Source organism: Nycticebus coucang, chromosome 6 (genome assembly GCF_027406575.1).
Source record: "Nycticebus coucang isolate mNycCou1 chromosome 6, mNycCou1.pri, whole genome shotgun sequence".
Taxonomy (NCBI): Eukaryota; Metazoa; Chordata; class Mammalia; order Primates; family Lorisidae; genus Nycticebus; species Nycticebus coucang.
Window position 1 is genome coordinate 35,208,414 of NC_069785.1, and position 21,342 is coordinate 35,229,755.

At 41.3% G+C, this 21,342-nt stretch overlaps 1 protein-coding gene across 1 annotated transcript in view; it reads left to right on the forward strand.

The window, feature by feature from the left end:
- AVEN (apoptosis and caspase activation inhibitor) overlaps positions 1 to 21,342 on the forward strand; it is a 147,965-nt gene that overhangs the window by 125,292 nt on the left and 1,331 nt on the right. The window contains exons 3-5 of the mRNA XM_053594082.1: positions 12,271 to 12,341; positions 18,005 to 18,100; positions 20,792 to 21,155. Of these exons, the coding sequence (XP_053450057.1) occupies positions 12,271 to 12,341; positions 18,005 to 18,100; positions 20,792 to 21,155 (531 nt within the window). The remainder of the gene's footprint in view (positions 1 to 12,270; positions 12,342 to 18,004; positions 18,101 to 20,791; positions 21,156 to 21,342) is intronic.

Consider the following 21,342-nt stretch of genomic DNA (forward strand, 5'->3'; position numbering starts at 1 on the left):
TGTACTTTAAACTACTGAGCATATAAATACCCCTTTATCCTTGAGGAAGAAGAAGTACCTCTCAGCAGCAAGGAACGAAAACCTAGACCCTATCAGTGACACGGGCATCAGCAAGCACGGTCCGCTTGGCCCAGCGTGAAGGGACCTTACCTTGTCACCTCGTGGCAAATTGCTTCTACATAAAGCTTGGCGTTGCAGAACATTGGGTAGGTTTGTATCCACTTTGCTGTGCCTCCACGCCTTTGGTGCGAAGCACTTTTATTTGCCTGTTATTTTCGCAGCTGAGTTCTATGACCCCCACTGTGCCAGATTTTCCATACATGTATGCTGTAACTTGATTAGTCTCAAAGGCATGACCTGAAGGAGATTAAAAACCACAGTTTGCACATGATTTGTTCTAATTTCGATGGGATGACTAAATAAAAAACTTTCAAAATTTAAATTACTCTGCATCAATCAGTCCCCCATTTAAATAGTGTAGAATAGGGTTTTTCAAACTAAAAAGAAAATCTGATGGGGTAATAAGGCAGGTTGGGTGATGCTTTTTAGTTTTTAATGCAGAACCATATTTTAAACCCATTGGGTTGAATAGGAGGGTGAAGAAGCAGGGAAAGCTAGTTTAAGATTTACATTGGTACATGAGACAGGCCAGTTCAAGGGATGGTATGAACTTTGTAAGTGGCCTAGTATTATTTGAGTTTTCAGCTAAGCTCATAGTGTGCTTAGAAACAAACTCCAACGAAACAGATTTTGCAAGCCAGCAGTGGGGAGAGCAACAAAAGCCAGGAATCTTCTGGATCCTAGCAGAAATGATCTTGCCAGTGGCGGGAAAGCTTTCTTTATATCGACTTGGATTAAAAGGGCATCATCATTTGAATAAAGTGATGGTAGAGTTTTTGAATTTAATTAATAAGTCACTTAAAGTCTTTGTGAGCTGGGCATGGTATCGCATGCCTGTGGTCCCAGCTACTTGGGCAGCTGAGGCAGGTGGTTCCCTGGAGCTTAGGAGTGTAGCCTTGACAATCAAGTGAGACCCTATCTCTGTAAGTAAGTGAATGAATGAGTGAGTAAATAAGTTAACAAACGTAAATAAAGCTTTTGCAGTGCAGTCGTCAAAAGGTGACCATTTTTATGGTTTTGTTAAGAGAATGATATTTTCTGAAAGGTGTATTTTTAAGTAGACAAAATTAAAAATCTTTTTTTGAATTATCTATTAGAAATACATTTCAACAGAGTTATATCAAAATAGCAAAAGAAGAGAATTGTAAAAGTCTTTTCTGTTTTGTTCTTTTCTTTCCTTTTTTTGGAGACAGAGTCTCATTCTCTCTCTCATCCTGGGTAGAGGGCTGTGGGATCATAGCACACAGCAACCACTAACTCTAGAGCCTGAGCAATCCTCTTACCTCGGGCTCCTGAGTCGCTGGGACTGCAGGCATGTACCAGTACACCCCACTCCCAGTGTGCCCACGAGACTTTGTGTCTGCCACTGGTGTTCATCATGCACTCATTAAGGTTTGACACTAATATTTAATTTTATACTTTCAGCACTTAATATAGTGTCTGGCTCTTAGTAAATTCTTGTTAAGTGAACAAACAAGAATTTTTTTCATATAGATATTTAAGTTTTTGTCACGGTCACGAAGGGGTTATTTTTCATTGCTGGTATGTGGAGAAGTTATCGATACAGCTCTTCTTTCTCATCTACTTCTTCCGGGAGTGAATTCTGTGTGTTTGCAAGATGACTGGTGGGATTGGCGGGAGTTTATTTGTCTGCTAGTTTTCACCAACTGAGTTAACCAACAAAGTCACCATTTTGTGCATCAGATAAGTTAGAAGTGAAATACAAATAAGGTTCTAGGTGGACTAAATCCTTTCTAAGTCAGCACCATGATCAGATCAGAGTGTGTTTGTGTGTGTAAAATCATAATGGGAGAGAGTCCAATCCTTATGGTTTAAGGAAGGAATTCAGACTTCTTTTAAATTTGTTTATCTTTCATTTCTGCAGTCATCTCTTGTCTTCTTCAATTGAGGCTCTGAGAACAACATGGAGTATGTCTTTATGTATCTGTTATTAGCATGCAATAGCATTTGGCATATAGTTGTGCTAAAAAATGTATGAAAACATTGAACACATTAATAGATGAATTGTTACTCCTAAAGTCATTCCCATTTTCCCCTAGAAAGTTAGGAAACAATATTTGTTTTGATTTTAACAAGTTTTAACATTATGCTGGAAACTACAATTTTACCCATCCTTATCAGAATTGAAAAAAAAAATGCTAAAATTTAATTTCGGGTTTAGAAGTTTGGATATTACAAGTATTTTATTGAGATACCTGAGAGATGACGAATGTTTTAGTGAGTGGGGTCCCGACCCTGGAAGCTGATCCTGTTGACCAGCCATCTCTGGAGTAGGACCTTCTCATAACTTGTTAAGGAGAATACTTGCTTCCTCAGCCCACATTCATTGTCCCTTTTCTTCCTTGGTAATAGAAACCTTGATTCTCATCTGGGCATGTGACCACTTGAAAAAAAATGAATTATCCTACATACTTTGAGGCTTGATAGAACTTTATGATACAGTATTGGCCAAAGAAAACTACGTGTTAATGCTCTACTGTAGTTTCTGAGAAACCCTAACAGACAGATGGGGCGTCCCTTTTGCCCATTTCCTCCCCCATTTTTGCCCATTTTTCTTCAACTTTTTTTCCATCTTGCTATCTGGAATTTTGATGGGACAGCAAATGTTCTGGTCATTGTATTGAATTGTGGCAAGAAGGGCCTCCTCACGCTTGGCGGGACAATGAGAAGCACTTGGGTCACTACACCAGCCTTGACTGCCTTGGTCTGGCTTCTTTTAGTTGACACAAGTATAACTTTGTATGTTTAAGCCACAATTTCTCAGACCTAATCCTGACGAACTATACGACCATCGGTCGCTTTTTTTTTTTTGTAGAGACAGAGTCTCACTTTATGGCCCTCGGTAGAGTGCCGTGGCCTCACACAGCTCACAGCAACCTCCAACTCCTGGGCTTAAGCGATTCTCCTGCCTCAGGCCCCTGCCACAACGCCCGGCTATTTTTTTGTTGCAGTTTGGCCGGGGCCGGGTTTGAACCCGCCACCCTTGGTATATGGGGCCGGCGCCTTATCGACTGAGCCACAGGCGCCGCCCCCCATCTGTCGCTTCTAAGATCTCATGACTTCATTGTCCACCTGAAGATGGATCTTTATATTCTTTTATTCATTCAGCCATGTCCAATTGTTAACTCTCATCCTGGAGTTTTGTGCCAGGGTTTGATGTTGGCTTTATTCTGAAAATGGTGAGAATTTTTTATTGCATTGTCATAAGTACTTATCCCCCATAAGTACTGGGATAACAAAGAATATTCGCTATTTGGGGGAAAACAGATTCTAAATTCCAGAATGTCAGCATCATCCTGTTCTCATAAAGACTAGAACCCTTTTATGGTACCCGAGTGTATTTGGCTTTTCTTCCAACGTAGTCTGTCCAGATGGCCAGGCAGCGTTTCAGGGCCTTTGGGACGACAGGCACATCCTAGTCTGTCATGCTCAGTGTGGATGTTTGATGCTCAGGGGCTTTTTGGGCCCCATACCTGGTGAGAAAATAAGTTGCTGCTGAGCAGGAGGAGAGATGTTTATTACCTCTCTTGTTGTCTTAGCTCAGCCTTCAAAAAAGTGTGGCATTTTTCAAGATTGCTTTCTTTTTTTTTTTTTTTGAGATAGAGCCTCAAGCTGTCACCCTGGGTAGAGTGCTGTGGCATCACAGCTCACAGCAACCTCCAACTCCTGGGCTCAAGCGATTCTCCTGCCTCCGCCTCCCACAGGCCACTATAGGCACCTGCCACAGCACCTGGCTATTTTTGTTGTTGTTGTTGCAGCTGTCATTGTTGTTTGGCAGGCCCGGGCTGAATTCGAACCCACCAGTTCAGGTGTATGTGGCTGGCGCCTTAGCCGCTTGAGCTACAGCCCAAGATCGCTTTATATAGCAGCTCATATAGTCTTCCTCACAGAGACAAGGCATTAGCTACTGTTTGTTTTAGGGTAGATACTGAAGTGAAGGATGCCTGCATCTAAAGACTCATCCATGGAAGCTAGAAATTGGGGATGGTGAGGAATTTGTGTGCCCCGCAGGCTGAGCTGTAGATTTTCTCTGATCTGTATCAGCCTTCCAAATGAAAAGAGAGAACTTCAGAGATATGAAAGGGGACATTTCATTCCCTATGTCAGCCGTTGTGGTGACTACCAGGACGTATTCTGTTCTATGAAGATTATGGTCTTGTCAGCCTATTAAATTCATTTGTGATTTCTCAGAGACTTGGTGTCTTGGTCAAGGACATGTTCTAAAAGCTGTGGGACAAATAAATAAAGGTGATCATGATAAAGAAGAGCCAGGAAAATGGATCTTAAAGTGACGTGCCCATCCAGAACCCATCCCTCTGCTTTCAGTTGATTCCCTAAAGGAGGCAGCAGAAGGTCTGGGTCAGTTTTATGATAAAAAGATTCAAATAGCCAGGATGGACTCCCATTTATGGGAATTTCCCCCACTAGATGATCAGAACAGGGTGCTAGGCTTGGCCGGGCTTCCCATTTTTTACATTCACTCTTCTTATACACCTGGTCTGTATCGTGCAAACTCAAAGTCTTTACCGGTTTCGTTCTGTCCAGATGAAGATTATTCCTTGTAATCCCACAGGAGCTCTCAGTAGAGAGCTTTATGGTTGTGTTAAGTACTTTTTGCTTTAGCGGAAAGCTCTTTGAAAGCTCTTTTTTTGTTGATGGGGCTGAAAGGGTAAGCTTAAATTTGAAAGCTGTGTTATCTGTGATGAGATGGTGAGCTTTTTGAAAACACACTGGTACTGAGGAAATCTAGGACGTTTAGTGTCTCCTTTGCCTCTGACTGTATGATATATATTAGACCAGTTTGAGACGTTAGGGCAGAGTGAGAATCCTGGATATCATAAATACAGTGATGGGGTTGGTGTTGTCACCTTTATTTCACTAATGCTGTCATTATTAGAACACTTCAGAGTTCTGTAAAAACTTATTTTTTAAAGTGCTAGAGGCATAATTTAAGGAAGCTCCTGAGGTGATTTTCTAAAGTGAAGAATTCTTTATTTTTTTGGTCTGGACTTCCATATCTTCAGACATTGTCAACATATCAAATAATAGCATACCAAATATAACTTTTTAAAGCATTTATTTCTGTTCTGGGGAACTTAGAGACAGCCAAGAAGCCTAGTGGAAATAGTATTATCCAATAAGTAATTCATCAGTAAAATAATGTCAGCTGCGATCTGAGGGGTCTTGGCATCTAGCCGTGACCTGTGTGGCCCTGCGTCAGAACATGGAGCTTCTCTAGAGTGAAGGTTCTTCGTACTTCTATAAAGTGAGGGAGAGAAAGAATGACATCTGTGGTTCCAGCTTTTGAGATCCATGAGTATTTTCTCTTAAATGCATTCTGAGAAGATCCTTACCCTCAAAAAAGTCTGACATTTTTCAAGATTGTTTTATTTCTGTTTGGTTCAGTTCTAAAAGTGACACATGCTTATTATTTACAAAGGAAAACTCGGCTGGAAACTGTATTACACAGAAAGAAAAAGTCTTCAATGTCAGCTTTTGAGAGATAATCATTTAAAATAGAGGTATATAATTGTCTTGACTCATTTCTATGCATAAATTAGTATTTTGTGATATGTATATAAAGATATTTATCTTAACTATAGGTATCTTGTACTAAAATCTATCTTTTTAATGTAACAGTTGAGATAATGGAGATCTTTCTGTGTCAGTACATGTAGCTGTACCTAGTTTTTAAAATCCATGGGCCCTGAACTCTAGTTTTTGTCTCTCCAAAGCTAGAAGACCAGCAGAACTCTCTTCAGTTTTATAACCACCCGGGTTGGTACTTTGTGCTCAGTTTTTCAGCTTCTCAACCCTACTTTAAAAAAATTGACACATGCGTGGAGTGGAAAAGCCATCTCAAATGTTAGCCTCACCTCCTCGTGTGCTTCTTTTCTCTCTGAGAACTTTGCCCTTCAAGACCTCACTGCCTTGGTAACTCTCTGATGTCTTCAGATAGATTTTTGTGGAGACCTAGGTCTACTAATTCCCAGCAAGAAGACTAGTGTGCAGGGTGGCACCTGCGGCTCAAAGGAGTAGGGCACTGGCCCCATATGCCGGAGGTGCCCGGAGGTACCCGGCCAAAAACTGGAAAAAAAAAAAGCTGGTGTACAACAAGCTACTTACTCATTCTTGGAATCTTACTGTGTTTGACCATGAATATTCAAAATTAAATACATATATATGGCAAATGTGTTGGTTATATATGTTAGGAATTTATGAAATCATGTGATCACATATGGAAGTTCAGGGGTGCCAAAAATAAGGCATTTAGCTATTTGGCCAATTAAAAATCTACCAGATTATTTTTTAATTCTCACATGTATTATTTTATAAGCCATCATATTTCTTACATTCTCTCCTTTTCCTGGTTTTCTGTTGTGTTGCTTTATTCTAATTGGCAGAAGCTTTTTGTATCTTAGAAATATTAACTCTTTGCCTGGAATGTGTGCTACAAATGTTTCTTCTCAGTGTGTCATCTTTTAAACTTTTTTGTCATACAAAAGATTTTCATTTGTTTGTGTGCATTGATTTCTTTGCAGTAGTTAAAATATGCCATCTTTAAGATGATAAAAAGTTCAGCTGTGCTTTCTTGTTATAGTCTTATGATTTCCTTTTCCTTAATAACTATTATAAATCTTTGGTCCACATGGAATACGTTTTTGAGTATGAGAAATGAGATGTAGGAATCTAGCTTAATTTTCCACGTGATTGGTGGAAAGTTGCTTTTCTACTGTTAAATCTATTTCTCCACAGTTAATCATGTGCTACTCTTATTATAGGGTCTATTTCTAGATGCTTTTATGTTCTAGTGATTTATTATTTTCACCAGGGGCTATTCCTTTTATTCATCGAGGCTTTTAGTTACATTTCTGTAATCAATAGGAACTTCTTCACTCTTTTTTTTTTTTTTTTTTTTTATTGTTGGGGATTCATTGAGGGTACAATAAGCCAGGTTACATGGATTGCAATTGTTAGGTAAAGTCCCTCTTGCAATCATGTCTTGCCCCCATAAAGTGTGACACACACCAAGGCCCCACCCTCCTCCCTCCATCCCTCTTTCTGCTTCCCCCCCATAACCTTAATTGTCATTAATTGTCCTCATATCAAAATTGACTACATAGGATTCATGCTTCTCCATTCTTGTGATGCTTTACTAAGAATAATGTCTTCCACTTCCATCCAGGTTAATACGAAGGATGTAAAGTCTCCATTTTTTTTAATGGCTGAATAGTATTCCATGGTGTACATATACCACAGCTTGTTAATCCATTCCTGGGTTGGTGGCATTTAGGCTGTTTCCACATTTTGGCGATTGTAAATTGAGCTGCAATAAACAGTCTAGTACAAGTGTCCTTATGATAAAAGGATTTCTTTCCTTCTGGGTAGATGCCCAGTAATGGGATTGCAGGATCAAATGGGAGGTCTAGCTTGAGTGCTTTGAGGTTTCTCCATACTTCCTTCTAGAAAGGTTGTACTAGTTTGCAGTCCCACCAGCAGTGTAAAAGTGTTCCCTTCTCTCCACATCCACGCCAGCATCTGCAGTTTTGAGATTTTGTGATGTGGGCCGTTCTCACTGGGGTTAGATGATATCTCAGGGTTGTTTTGATTTGCATTTCTCTAATATATAGAGATGATGAACATTTTTTCATGTGTTTGTTAGCCATTCGTCTGTCATCTTTAGAGAAGGTTCTATTCATGTCTCTTGCCCATTGATATATGGGATTGTTGGCTTTTTTCATGTGGATTAATTTGAGTTCTCTATAGATCCTAGTTATCAAGCTTTTGTCTGATTTAAAATATGCAAATATCCTTTCCCATTGTGTAGGTTGTCTCTTTGCTTTGGTTATTGTCTCCTTAGCTGTACAGAAGCTTTTCAGTTTAATGAAGTCCCATTTGTTTATTTTTGTTGTTGTTGCAATTGCCATGGCAGTCTTCTTCATGAAGTCTTTCCTCAGGCCACTATCTTCCAGTGTTTTTCCTATGCTTTCTTGGAGGATTTTTATTGTTTCATGCCTTAAGTTTAAGTCCTTTATCCATCTTGAATCAATTTTTGTGAGTGGGGAAAGGTGTGGGTCCAGTTTCAGTCTTTTACATGTAGACATCCAGTTCTCCCAACACCAATTATTGAATAGGGAATCTTTCCCCCAATGTATGTTCTTGTTTGGTTTATCGAAGATTAGGTGGTTGTAAGATGTTAGTTTCATTTCTTGGTTTTCAATTCGATTCCAAGTGTCTATGTCTCTGTTTTTGTGCCAGTACCATGCTGTCTTGAGCACTATGGCTTTGTAGTACAGACTAAAATCTGGTATGCTGATGCCCCCAGCTTTATTTTTGTTACAAAGAACTGCCTTAGCTATATGGGGTTTTTTCCGGTTCCATACAAAACGCAGAATCATTTTTTCCAAATCTTGAAAGTACGATGTTGGTAGTTTGATAGGAATGGCATTGAATAGGTAGATTGCTTTGGGAAGTATAGACATTTTAACAATGTTGATTCTTCCCATCCATGAGCATGGTATGTTCTTCCATTTGTTAATATCCTCTGCTATTTCCTTTCTGAGGATTTCATAGTTTTCTTTATAGAGGTCCTTCACCTCCTTCATTAGGTATATTCCTAGGTATTTCATTTTCTTTGAAACTATGGTGAAGGGAATTGTGTCCTTACTTAGCTTCTCATCTTGACTGTTATTGGTGTATACAAAGGCTACTGACTTGTGGACATTGATTTTATATCCTGAAACATTACTGTATTTTTTGATGACTTCTAGGAGTCTTGTGGTTGAGTCTTTGGAGTTCTCTAAGTATAAGATCATGTCGTCAGCAAAGAGGGAGAGTTTGACCTCCTCTGCTCCCATTTGGATTCCCTTTATTTCCTTGTCTTGTTCTGCACACTGACCACCACAATGGATCAGCAGCAAAGTAAGAACTCAACTTCTTCACTCTTAAAGAGAAAACGTATAAGTGAATTTTAGTAATTTGGATAAGTTGAATTCTTTTGGAATTTGAATTGTTGAATTTTTAGATTTAATTAGTTAAAATTAGGATCTTCATATTATTGAATTTTCTATCTTCTTTGGTAAGTTTTATATCAAAAATAATTTCTTTTAATAAATGTTTTTTATTCTTTCATCCTTAGGAATTTTGTGTATGCCACTGTTGTTATGAATGGGATATTGTCTTTCATTTTGTTTTCTAACTGGATTTTGTTCGTGTATGAAAAAGCTGTATTCACTGTGAATTCACTGTAAATATTGTAACCGGGCCATATTTCTGAACCCCTTTTCACTCATTCTGTTGGATTTTCCAGGCATACAAGTATATTTTCTACAAATTGTCATATTGTTGTTGTCTTCTTTCCAGTGTTGATATTTCTTAATTTATTCTCATTTCTAATTGCACTGGCTGGCCTTTAAAAAATATTAGACAGCAGTGGTTTTAGTTTATATTTTTAAGCATAATCTTAGCTTTAAGTTATTTAGATGAAAAAAATGGATGTGATTATTTCTTTAATTAAAAAAAAAATCTATTGGTTCTTTTCACCAGATTCTCTGTGTTGTACTTTTCCTCCTAACTTTATAAAACAATTGACTTTTTCTTTTACTTCTTTGTTTAGTAATGAAGTATTTAAGACTTTTTATTCATTTTTTATAGACTGAGTCTCACTTTGTCACCTGTGGTAGATTGCCATTGTCATATTCACAGTAGCCACAATTCTTGGGCTCAAGCGATTCTCTTGCCTCAGCCTCCTGAGTAACTGGGACTATAGGTGGTGCCACAATGCCCAGCTATTTCTTTTCTTTTCTTTTCTTTTTCTTTCTTTTTTTTTTTTTTGTAGTTTTTGGCCAGGGCTGGGTTTGAACCTACCACCTCTGGTATATGGGGCCGGTGCCCTACTCCTTTGAGCCACAGGTGCCACCCCCAGCTATTTCTTTTTTTTAGAGATAGAGTCTTACTCTTGCTCAGGCTAGAACTGGAGCAATCAACCAGCCTCAGCCTCCTAGAGTGCTAGGATTACAAGTGTGAGCCACCCCCAACCCCACCCCTCACCACCCCCACTCCCCACCCCTACCCCCACTGCAGCTGAAAGTATTTAAGACTTTAATTTTTTCTCTGAGAACAAGTTTAGTCATATCTTATGGGCTTGTTTGTATTTATTATTCTTTTCCATATTTCGATTCTACAGTTTGAGCTCTGTTACTTTTGATCAAAAAGTCATATGGGAGGGTACTTTAGAATTTCTAAATAATTTTTGGTTATTTATACTTTTGTGATTAATTTCTGTTTATTTACATTATCACCAGTGAATATAGTTTGTATGACTGCTACATTTTAGAATTTATTGACTTTGGTGGCCTTTTAAAAAATTAATAGCGCATGGGTATGTATAAAGTAAGTGCACACACGTATAATCACAATACACACATACATATACATGTATATATCCACATACACATATAAGATCTTAGTAATTATGTTATTCAGAGCCTGTATGTGATGATTTTTGAGGCATCAAACTTATTCACTAGTGATTCAGAATAGTGAATCTACCCATCTCACGTGGTCCTTTGCATTTGATCTTGACCAATGTTAATGTGTCAATCCATGTATTTTGGAATTTTGGAAATAGTTGAGTTGGAAGGAGATTCTAATTTTTTCTTTGTCCCCCTCTTTATTTTTGAGTGCTTTACTTTTCCTCCCTTTGTTAATTTAGAAGTAAAGAATAAATTCTATAGTGAGATCACTTGAGAGATATCAGAAAAGGAGGAAGTAGGGCCTGGTCTTACGTCTGGAAATATAAATAGAATATGAAGGTGTCTTAGTCCATTTTCTGTTGCATGTAATAGAATACCTACAACTGGGTAATTTATAAAGAACAGGAAGTTCTTTTGCAGTTACGGAAGCTGAGAAGTCCAAGGTCGAGGGGCAGCATCTGCTGAGAGCCTTCTTGCAGGTGGGAACTATGCAGGGTCCTGGGGCGTACAAGGCATCATGTGGCCAGGGGGCTGAGTGTGCCACCTCAGGTCTTCCTCTTCCCTGATAGCCACCAGTCCCACTCCTAGGAAAACCCATTAATCCATTAATCTGCCTTTTAAAGGCCCCACCTCTCAGTGCCACTCATAGAGGATTAAATTTCAACTTGAATTTTGGAAGAGACAAATGTTCGAACTATGGGAAAAGATGTGTGGGTCTCTAGACAATGGGAAAGGATAAGACAAAATAATGAAGTACAAAGTACATATGGAATGTGAAAAGAGACTAACTTGGGAGCAGAAAGTTTAAAGAATGGAAAATAAGTGTGCGTTAATGAAGTAGGACCAAATCTTGGAGTTTCCCAAAAGCTAGGCAGTGTGTATGCGTTTGCCACAGTGAGCCTGTGACAGAGCTGCGTGGGCTTGTCTGTGATGCCGGTTGGTCATGTTGATTTTACATGTGCACCTTGCCTTATTCCAGGAGCTCAGAGCAGTGTGCCATGATGTACACTGTGGTCTAATGCACATTCTTGGACTTATACTTTGCATTTGACACCTGTCGTGGTGATTTTTGAAGTTACAGTAGAGGTTGGTAACCTCTTCTCAAAGACATTGTAAGGCTGTTGTGTTGTGGGTCAGTCTGGCAGTGCTTTCCTTCAGTTCCGTTCTTCCCCTTGCTTACTACCAAAAGAGGGTAGCAGCTGAGATGAAAGTAGGCCAAATATGAGTAAAAGGCCATGTCTGCGGCCGGCCTGAACTATTTAGTTGTCTCTCAAGAAGCAAGTAGGCTGGTGGCTTACTGAGACTCAGCTGGAACAATGAATGCCCAACCGTGCACAGACCTCCGTGAAGGTGTGGGGTCCAGGACCTTGCGATGTGGTAACACTGAGTAGGAGAATGTTATCTGTTCAGAAATGACACCTTTGTTCCAGAAAAGAAATGTAGATAACTGAGTGTTTTCTTTTGGCATGTGTGTGTGTGTGTATATATTTATTTTTATTTTTTATTTATTTATTTTTTTGTGTGTGTGATTTTTTTGGCCGGGGCTGGGTTTGAACACGCCACCTCTGGCATATGGGACCGGCGCCCTACTCCTTGAGCCACAGGCGCCACCCTTTTTTTTTTTTTTTTATTTAAAAAATTTCTCTATTCCTAGGGGATTCCTTCTCACAGTTCCGGTTTGCTGAGGAGAAAGAATGGGATGGTGAAGCTTCATGTCCAAAACAGGTAAGGTAAAAGTTTGTCTGGAACATGGATTGGCTTATCTTAAGGCTGAAGGCTAACACCTTTTATGTTGTTGTTGAGATAGAGTCTTCATGTGGACAAGAGTAGTAATCCATATCCAGTCTGTCCTCAGTTACCTAAATTATTCAGAACATTTTCAGAGGGCTCAGAATATGCAAGTCCTTGAAGCAAGAATTCACCCTTCTACCTGGTCATCTGTGCCTATTACTCGTGTGGACACTTGCTAGTCATGATTTTGATAAAGAAGATTACTTTGCCATTTGGCTTATCTCCTTTTGCCAGTCTGTGACAATTCCTTAGAGTTGAAAATTAATTTTTTTCTCTCTTGCTGTTTTTGGTGTTAGTTGAGAAAACCCTAACCTTATAGCTTTAAATAACTCTTCTCCTACGATTAGGAGAATAAACACATAAAATAGGGGTAGATATTAAAGGAGTCTTTTAGTGAATCCATGAACCCCAGTTCTTTTTGTTTATGCCATATTTTGTTCTCAAAGAGTTCTCTCTCTCTCTTTTTTTTTTTTTTTTTTTTTTTTTTTTTTTTTGAGACAGAGCCTCAAGCTGTTGCCCTGGGTAGAATGCCGTGACATCATAGCTCACAGCAACCTCCAACTCGTGGGCTCAAGCGATTCTCCTGCCTCCACCTCCCAAGTAGCTGGGATTACAGGCACCCGCCACAACACTCAGCCTTTCTTGGTTGCTGCCATCATTGTTGTTTGGCGGCCCCTGGCTGGATTCAAACCCACCAGCTCAGGTGTATGTGGCTGGTGTCTTAGCCACTTGAGCCACAGGCGACAAGCTGAGTTCTCATTTTTTTTTAAAGATAAAAGTCTCACTTTTATTACCCTCGGTAGAGTGCTGTGGCATCACAGCTCACAGCAACCTCAAAATCCTGGGTTCAAGTGATTGTCTAGTCTAAGCTTCCCAAGTAGCTGGGACTACAGGCACCTGCCACAATGGCCGGCTATTTTAGAGACAAGGTCTTGTTCTTGCTCAGGCTGGTCTTGAACCTATGAGCTCAGGCAATTCACCCACCTCAGCCTCCCAGAGTACTAGGCTTACAGGTGTGAGCCACTGCGCCTGGCTGAGCTCTTATTATTTTCCAAGAAGGGTTTTATTCTTTGCATATGAGAGATGACAGATATTCTCCCTCTTTTCAAAATACGCAGAGAATTAATGGTGGCTTGTCACATGCTCCCCAGATGCAGGGGGAGAGCCTACTGCCTGAGAAAATGATTAAACAGTCTGCCCACAGCTTCAGAGAGGTGACTGAAATAGCAGGCCAGAAGCCCAGAGGTGAGGTGCTGTCCTCTGCTCTGTTCCCAGACCAGCAGTGCTGTAGGTGGCTCATTTGATCTCTCAGCTGGTTTTACACTCAGTTGTTTGGGATGGACACTGACTCATACAGATCATGGGGAGGGGAGTCACTTGTAAAATGACCACCTGGCACTTTACAAAGAGTATTTTATGTATAATATGGGAAAAGTTGAAAATAAGAAATGTTGGCTGGGCATGGTAGCTTGCACCTATCATTTTGGGAGGCCAAAGGGGAAGGAGTTTGAGACCAGGCTGAACAACACAGTGAGACTCTTGTCTCTCCAAGAAAATAGAAAAATTAGCTAAGCATTAGTGGAGCATGCCGGTAATCCCAGCAACTCAGAAGGCTGAGGCAGGAGGATATCTTGAGTTCAAGGAATTTGAGGTTGCTGTGAGCTCTAATTGTGTCACTGTGCTCCAGTCCAGGTGACAGAGTGAGACTCTGTCTCCATTAAAAAGAAAAAAGTTTGCCTTTGCTTGAGTCTGGTTGTGTGTATGCCTAAAATACTCTATAATATAGAGTTCTAGGACAAGTTGAAATTGTTGAGGTGTATGGTAAAAGCCAAACAATTTGTATTGCAACTCAAATAGTTATAAGCTTCTTAATTCATCAAAACAGGGATTACTTGTTATTTACTAGATATTCTATTAGACCTTATTCAGAGTGAATTAGACCACACCTATTCGTTTCTCTAAGCCCCTCACCTGAGCATGATGGCTGAGCTTTAGTACAGTAGTTGCTCAGGAGATACTTATATGTGCGTCACTCTGAAAGTTTTGAGATAGACTTTGGTATGATCCATTTGATCCATTATTTCACTTTCAAGAAACACAGTTGACAGCATCCTTTCTGATTTACCCATTCAGGTTTCAACTTGCTTGGCTTATTGGTGTTACTGGGAGACCTTCATCTGTTTCTGTGAATATTGTACATTTTTTAATTTTTGTGTAGCTCAAAACTTTCATAATGAGCCACTTATTTCATAATAAGTGAAAAAGAACAACACACAAAATACGTGGTGTGATAAATGAACTAGCATAATATTGTGGGAGACAGTTACTTTGGGCTAAAAATGATTAGGAACGGTACCATGGGGGAGAAATCATTTGGATGGGCCTTGCTGGACAAGTGTGATTCTGGCAGGTCCTGCCTGGGACGACATCATGAGAGAGATGAGATCAGAAAAACCAGGTTGAGCTCAGGGAAGGGTTTGGCCAGAGTATAGTAGTTCCAGGGGAGGAGGCTTCAGTGGCAGGTCTGGGCTGGTTTGTACCCACAGTGTGACTTTTTTTTTTTTTTTTTTTTTTTTTTTTTCAGAGAAAAAAGCATGTGGGTCAGAGACTCTGAAGACACAGGCCTGAATGTGAATCCTAGTTCTGTGACTTGGGCAAACTTCTTTCCTTCTCTGTTTTCTCATCCGTAAAATGGAGCTAATAATAAAATGTAGTGCAGAATTAAATTAGATAATCAACGTAGAGCCCATTAGTACAGTTCCTGATATGAAACACTCAGAATGAGCTATTATTATTATTTGCTAACAAAGTTTTGTTTAGTAAGAACATGGAAATGGTTAGATTTGACCTCAGCAATATTGGGAAGGAGAAAGGGATTGAACAGATGGGCTGAGAGTCTGTAGGCAGGAAACCAGCTAGGAGGATGGAGAAACTGGGTAGTTGGGAAAGGGTGAGAGCTGGACTTGGTGCAGTCAGTGAGGGTAGAAGAGGGGCTGCAGGCAGGGAGTTTGCAGCCAGGACTGGGGCCACTGGCCAGATGAGAGACGAGGAAGATCTGTTGTGATGCTAAGCTTTTCAGCTGCTAAGTCACCAGGTGGGTGGTGGTGCTGTTACTGGAATAGGAGAAGAGTTGAAAGAAGCCTAGTTTGATTTTGAACATTTTGAGTTGGAGGTATTGGTAGGACACATCTAAAAATTTATCATTCCCCAACAAAACTATTTCCTGTCTCCTCACTTAACTCCTCACTACATCTTTTTTTTTTTTTTTTTTAAAAAAAAAAACACTTTGTTGTTAATACTCAAATTTTCTTTCTTCTTGCTTACTGGAGAAAGCAAAAGGCTAGTATACAATTGTGTGTGTGTGTTGTTCCCCACACCCTCCTGTGTCCCCCTGTGACCAGTGACACAAGATAGAGAGGGAATAATGGCTCTGACTTGCATTCTTTGCTCTGGTGCTGGCATACAAGCAGGTGACGGGCCATAGCCAGGCAGTCAGGGAGCTCTGCTTTCGCCATGTTGGCTGCCCTGACATGGGCATTGGTCTCTTGGATCTGTGAGTGGGATTGTCAGATCTTTTCTTTGGACAGTGTGGGGATCCTGTGTAAGGAAGGAACGGGAAGGAAGAGAACATCTTTGGGTGAAAAAATAGATCTGTTTGTTTTTTTTTAAATGGCCAGAAGCTTTCTTTATTCCATTTTTAACTTCTGTGGACATAATGCCTTGTTGGTTACAAGGCTATGTGCTGTGCAGTCCTTCCCGAGGGCCTGACTTTTGACTCTTAAACGCCTTGTCTAGAGAGTCCTGTTCTGTGAGTGAGGATTGGGAATCTGTGTCTTGTAAAGCTGCCCAGCTTATCCCCAAAGTGCTGCCCAGGGTGGGCATGTTCACCATACAGTGTTCACAAGGTCCTTGAACCCCAAACACAGAGAGGCAGTGAATGCTGCAGATTCTGGGCAGGGGTAATGCTCTGAGAAGAGCCTTTTTTTTTCTTAGTTGCAAAGTACAGTTTATAGTGGATTTTTTTCACATTGAAGAGTTTGCCTTTAACAGACATACTCACATTCAGGTAAGATTCCTGGCCAGAGAGGACCTTTCGGAACAAAGCTTGACCATGCTGGTCTTGACCATAGCACTTAATGTGCTGTGTTCAGGGCTAAGGAATGGCCGGAACATGTACTGAATTTCTCAGGTTCTTATCAGGGCTTCGCTACCTTCCATCTTATTCCTTAAACACAGTATATTTTTCAGATATAAAATCCCTTTTTCCAGGGCAAGGCAGGTCATATTTGGTGCTGCCAAGGTTGCTTATCTAAGAGGTGGCCATCACAGGACAATCTCAGGACAGCTGGAAAGCCAGAGCGCCTTCCTTCCACTCCCTATGCACCACTGTTCTGTGGCTAACTGGTCCGAGTGGTCTGGATTAGTGGCAAAGGCTCTGCTTGAGCCCCCGAGGAATGTGTCCTCAACTGTAGTCATTACAAACTCATCTACCTGAGACATTCCTGCCCTGGAATTGTGGTTAAACTAGGTGACCACTGTATTTTCTAAAGCTTGAAGCCAGCGATTATAGGATAATGGTCCTAGCTGAGCCTGTGGCAGACCTTGTCAGACTAGGTAGCCAGGGGTATTTGCCTCTGCCTGTGACATCGTTGGGCCATATTTTAGTTTTTTGCTTCCTATGGGTGGCCAGGATACCTAGAAGCAGCTGTTAGGGACCATGGGGTTACTAGGATGTTTTCTCACACAGGGTTAATTTGTGAAGTCTGAGCTGACCTGACTTTGCTTCTGTGAATAGGAAAAGTGTCAAAGGAAGCTTTCACTGTGGCCTAGAGTACAGTACTCTCCCAGAGTATAGCTGGCAAAGGCATGTTTTCAGCCTTTTTTTTTTTTTTTATCTCACAGCACACTTGAACCTGTAGTTAAATTTCAGCAGCATACTGAAATTTATGTTGATCAAAAAAAGAGTAAAAAAAAGAATATACTTATTGTGCTTTTAACTTCTTTTGGAAATAACTTAATCAATGAGTTTAAAATTTTTTTAAGGCATACCTAAAATCCTCCACACAGCGTACTAGTTCAAAATCACTTGGCTGGAGTTTGAATTTCCATAGTCTGCTGTCTGCTTCAAAGAGAAGCATTTGGAGACCGCCCCCCCCCCCAACCCCCAGCGCCTTTTCACTGTCTAAACAGCCCTTGCCTCTCGTTCCTAAGGCCAGCAGTCTGAGTTTAGGGATGGTATCTGGGTAGATTGCATGAAATGCTTATCAGCTTTTCAGTAATTGCAACAGCCTCCCAGTTTGCAGGCACCGAATAACCCTGACCCTGACATGAGTGTGACCACTGCCCCGCTGCCTTCTGACAGTACAACCTATGGCTGAAGGTGGTGGTTCTGGTTTAGTTGACCTTAAGGTGGAGCTGATGGCACTCTAGTACCTCACCGTGATTTCTGATCTGACTTATTCCTGGCCCAAAGCATCTCCACTGGATGGTTTATTTATAGTTACTTTTATTCACCTTCTGCCGTTTTATTTCCAAAAGGTCATATTTAGTCATCACCTGATATTTTCTTTCTTTCTCTTTTTCTTTTAAATGTATAGAATTCAGCACTTTATGTGGATAGTGAGTCATTGGTTCGAGCCCTTCAAGGACTGCCGCTCTCACTGCGACTCAACGTGGCTGCTGAGTTGGTTCAGGTAAACCCCAAAGGCTTCTTCAGGCTGGTGTGGATTAGGGCAGGACATGGGAAAAGAGGGAAAACCTCCCTGCAGGATGCCTCAGACTCAGCTTTTCATGAAGCTCAGGGTTTTACATCAAAAGAAATTGTTTAAGTTACTCTTTTCAATTTTATGGTTGAAACATTTTAAAGGGTCAGATGTAATGGAATTGAATGAGATGTGAACATATGAAGTCTGGCTGTTACTGTACGCAGAATGCTCATAGGCCACACTGTGGTAAGTAGACAGATGTGGCTCCTGCCTTCCTGGAGTTTACTCCATTGGGAATGATAGATATTAATCAAATCGATCACATCGATATATACAAGTGGCAGTAAGTCCAGTGCAGTGAGCACAGCAAGGTGTGAGAGGAGGGCGGGTTCTGCTGTGGGGAGTGAGGAGTGACTTTCCTGAAGAAGCCACACATGAGCTGAGGTCTAAAGCAGAAGAACAGTTGAGCTGGAATTTGAAGGAGAGTATCCCATCAGATCTGCATTAAGAAAAACGATGCTGATGATGATGATGTGGGGGTGCAGACTAGGATTGGAGTGTGTGTGCTTGTGGCGAGATCTGTGACCCACAAGCAGAGCAGATGACGGGAAGAGGGTCAGACTAGCACAGGGTTCAGGGGAGTAGCCCTGCGGCTGGGACTTACGCTGGTTATGGTGGGGACGCCAGAGGAGCAGACTTTCCTGAGGGGTACTTAAAAGATAAAATTAACAGGATTTGGTAATAGAGTGGAACCTCTGTAAGTCGACCACCCAAAGGACTTTAACAAACTGGTCAACATAGGAACTGGGCCTGTGTACATGTGGTACATGTCCAGTTTATAAATATTAGGTCAACTTGAGATGGTCAGTGGAGGGAGGTGGTCAACTATGGAGGTTCCTACTCTGTGTTGAAATGGAGTGAGAACAACCAAGGAAGAATTCAGTGTTTTCCAGCTTATGTAACTCAATAAGAGAGTATCAGAGAATGTGAAGTTTAAACACAATGAGTTTGTGCCTCAGAGCTAGCCAGGTGGAAATGCTCGTCAGTTGAATGCAGAAATTTGTAGTTCAGAATTAAGGCTAGAAATGTTAAGTGCGGGAGTTATCAGGATAAGGTGGCAATTGATGACAATATGAGAGGAAGAGACTAAAGGACTATACTATGAAGAATTTCAAAATATAATTGTGGCTCAATTGAATTTTAAAAAAATATCCTAGCAACCAAAATAATCAGCTTCCTTCTGCGGCTGAATATGATGCTAAGCTTAAGGGTGGTGATGAATTGGTTACTCGCCCAGTTGCTGTTCCATCGCACTTATGAGCCTAACATTTGGTGCTCAGGCAGAGTTCAGGGCTAACGGACAGGTAGGGAAAGGCAGAGAACTAGCAAGGATCACATTTACCTCTGCTGGGGGATCACCCTGGGGTTCTTTAGACATGTTTGGAAGGGTGCTGCTGGCTTTCGCTGCTGGGTGTCCAGGGGTGTTTAGAGTTCTAAAGTGCTTGGTTTGATCTATGCAATGAGGAATATTCAGCTGAACACACCAGGGAATGTTGAGATAAAGGCTCTAGGACTCGAGAGAGAAAGTGGTGTGTGAGCATTTGAAAGTGAAGGCTGTTATGTCGAAGGCAGGCATTAGAGTAAAGGTATAAAATAATAGCTGTCACTTTGAAAACCTGGCTAAATCATTTTTAAAATCTGCCCCCACCACCATGTTGCACAGCAGTTATTCTCAACCTGGTTTGTGCATAATAATCACCCAGGAAGTTCAAAACAATGCCAGATCCACTCCAGACCAGTTAGATGACCCCAGCGGACCACATCCCAGCTCTACCCGGACAGTGCTGATTTTTATTCCAGTTTGCATATAATGCCTTCCTGTCTTAAATGTCTGTTCAGGATGCTTATTTATGTAAAAATGAAGGTTCAGGACCCCTCTTAGAATTTGTACCTCATTCTGAACCTGTGAGGCTGTGCTGGTCTGGAAAGCCTTCCCCTGACAGCAGTGATTGTCAGCCTCAGATTGTAAACCTACAGTTACCTGGGGAGTTTTAACTTCTACATAAGAGCAGAATCCTGCCAGCACCCCGGAGGCCACCACTCATCCCTGTTCTCCAAGTCACTTCTCCGACAATGGTAACCGCTGTCCTGACTTCTGATACTGCAGTTTTGCCTGTTTTGAATCTTTTACAAATATAATCAAATAATACACTCTTTCGAGTCTGGCATTTACTCAAATAATGTTGCTGAGTCAGTCTTCCTCCTGCTGAGAGTTCTTGCACTTTTGTATTAGTGTATTTAAATACAATGAGCCGATCTGACTTGCCGATTACTTCTGGGTGACTTTTACAGATGTTCATGCCTCATTACAGATTTAAGTGCAAATTCAAATCTGTAGTACTGTTGGTTTTCAGCCCGGTGCTAGGAAGATGTGGGTCTTTTAATTCCAGCTCCCAGCTGGTTAGCTATTAGGGCTGAGTTGGGAGAACAGGAGGGCTCCCACATGTACCCCAAGCCCGTCCCAGGGCCTGAGCCAGAGTCACTTTGTGAATGATCTATCTGATCTGAGTTTCTTCTTGCACAAAGTTTGACGGCTTCCTTAGCCTCTATTTTTATTTCTACTTAAGCAAATATGGTGAGGCTTACATGTTTAACGTGGTTGTTTTACTTCTCTCTTAGTCCACGGTTCCTCTGGAGCTTCCTCAAGTGAAACCAAAGAGAGGTGATGACAGCAAAGGACAAGGGGTGCAGCCCTTGAAGGGGCCCTTGGGGCCTGGAGGCAGGGCTTCCACATCTGAGCTGAAATCTGCCTCTGCTGGCTGCTCTGAGGCCCTGGGAACAGTCGGCCTGAGACTGGGTCCCCCTGGGGGTTCTCAGAAACCTGCCTCCCAGGCGCAGTCAGCAGCAGACCACCTGGAGGAAGAACTAGATCTGTTGCTTAATTTAGATGCACCTGTAAAAGACGTAAGTGCCATCTTACCAGATCAGACCTCTCAGGACCTGCAATCTGAGAAAGATGCGGAGATGGCCCAAGAGGAAAAAGGTATGGCTCTCATTTTATTCCCCATCCGTCACCCTGACTGTGCTGTTCCTATGAGAACAGCCCACATCACCTCTGTACACACCCCTGTCCCGGTCTGACATCGATCCCGTGCTGTCCACGGACATCTATTTCTGTGCTCAGGGCTTGGCTCCCCCCTGAGCTGACCTTTCTCACAGCATCCCCCTGG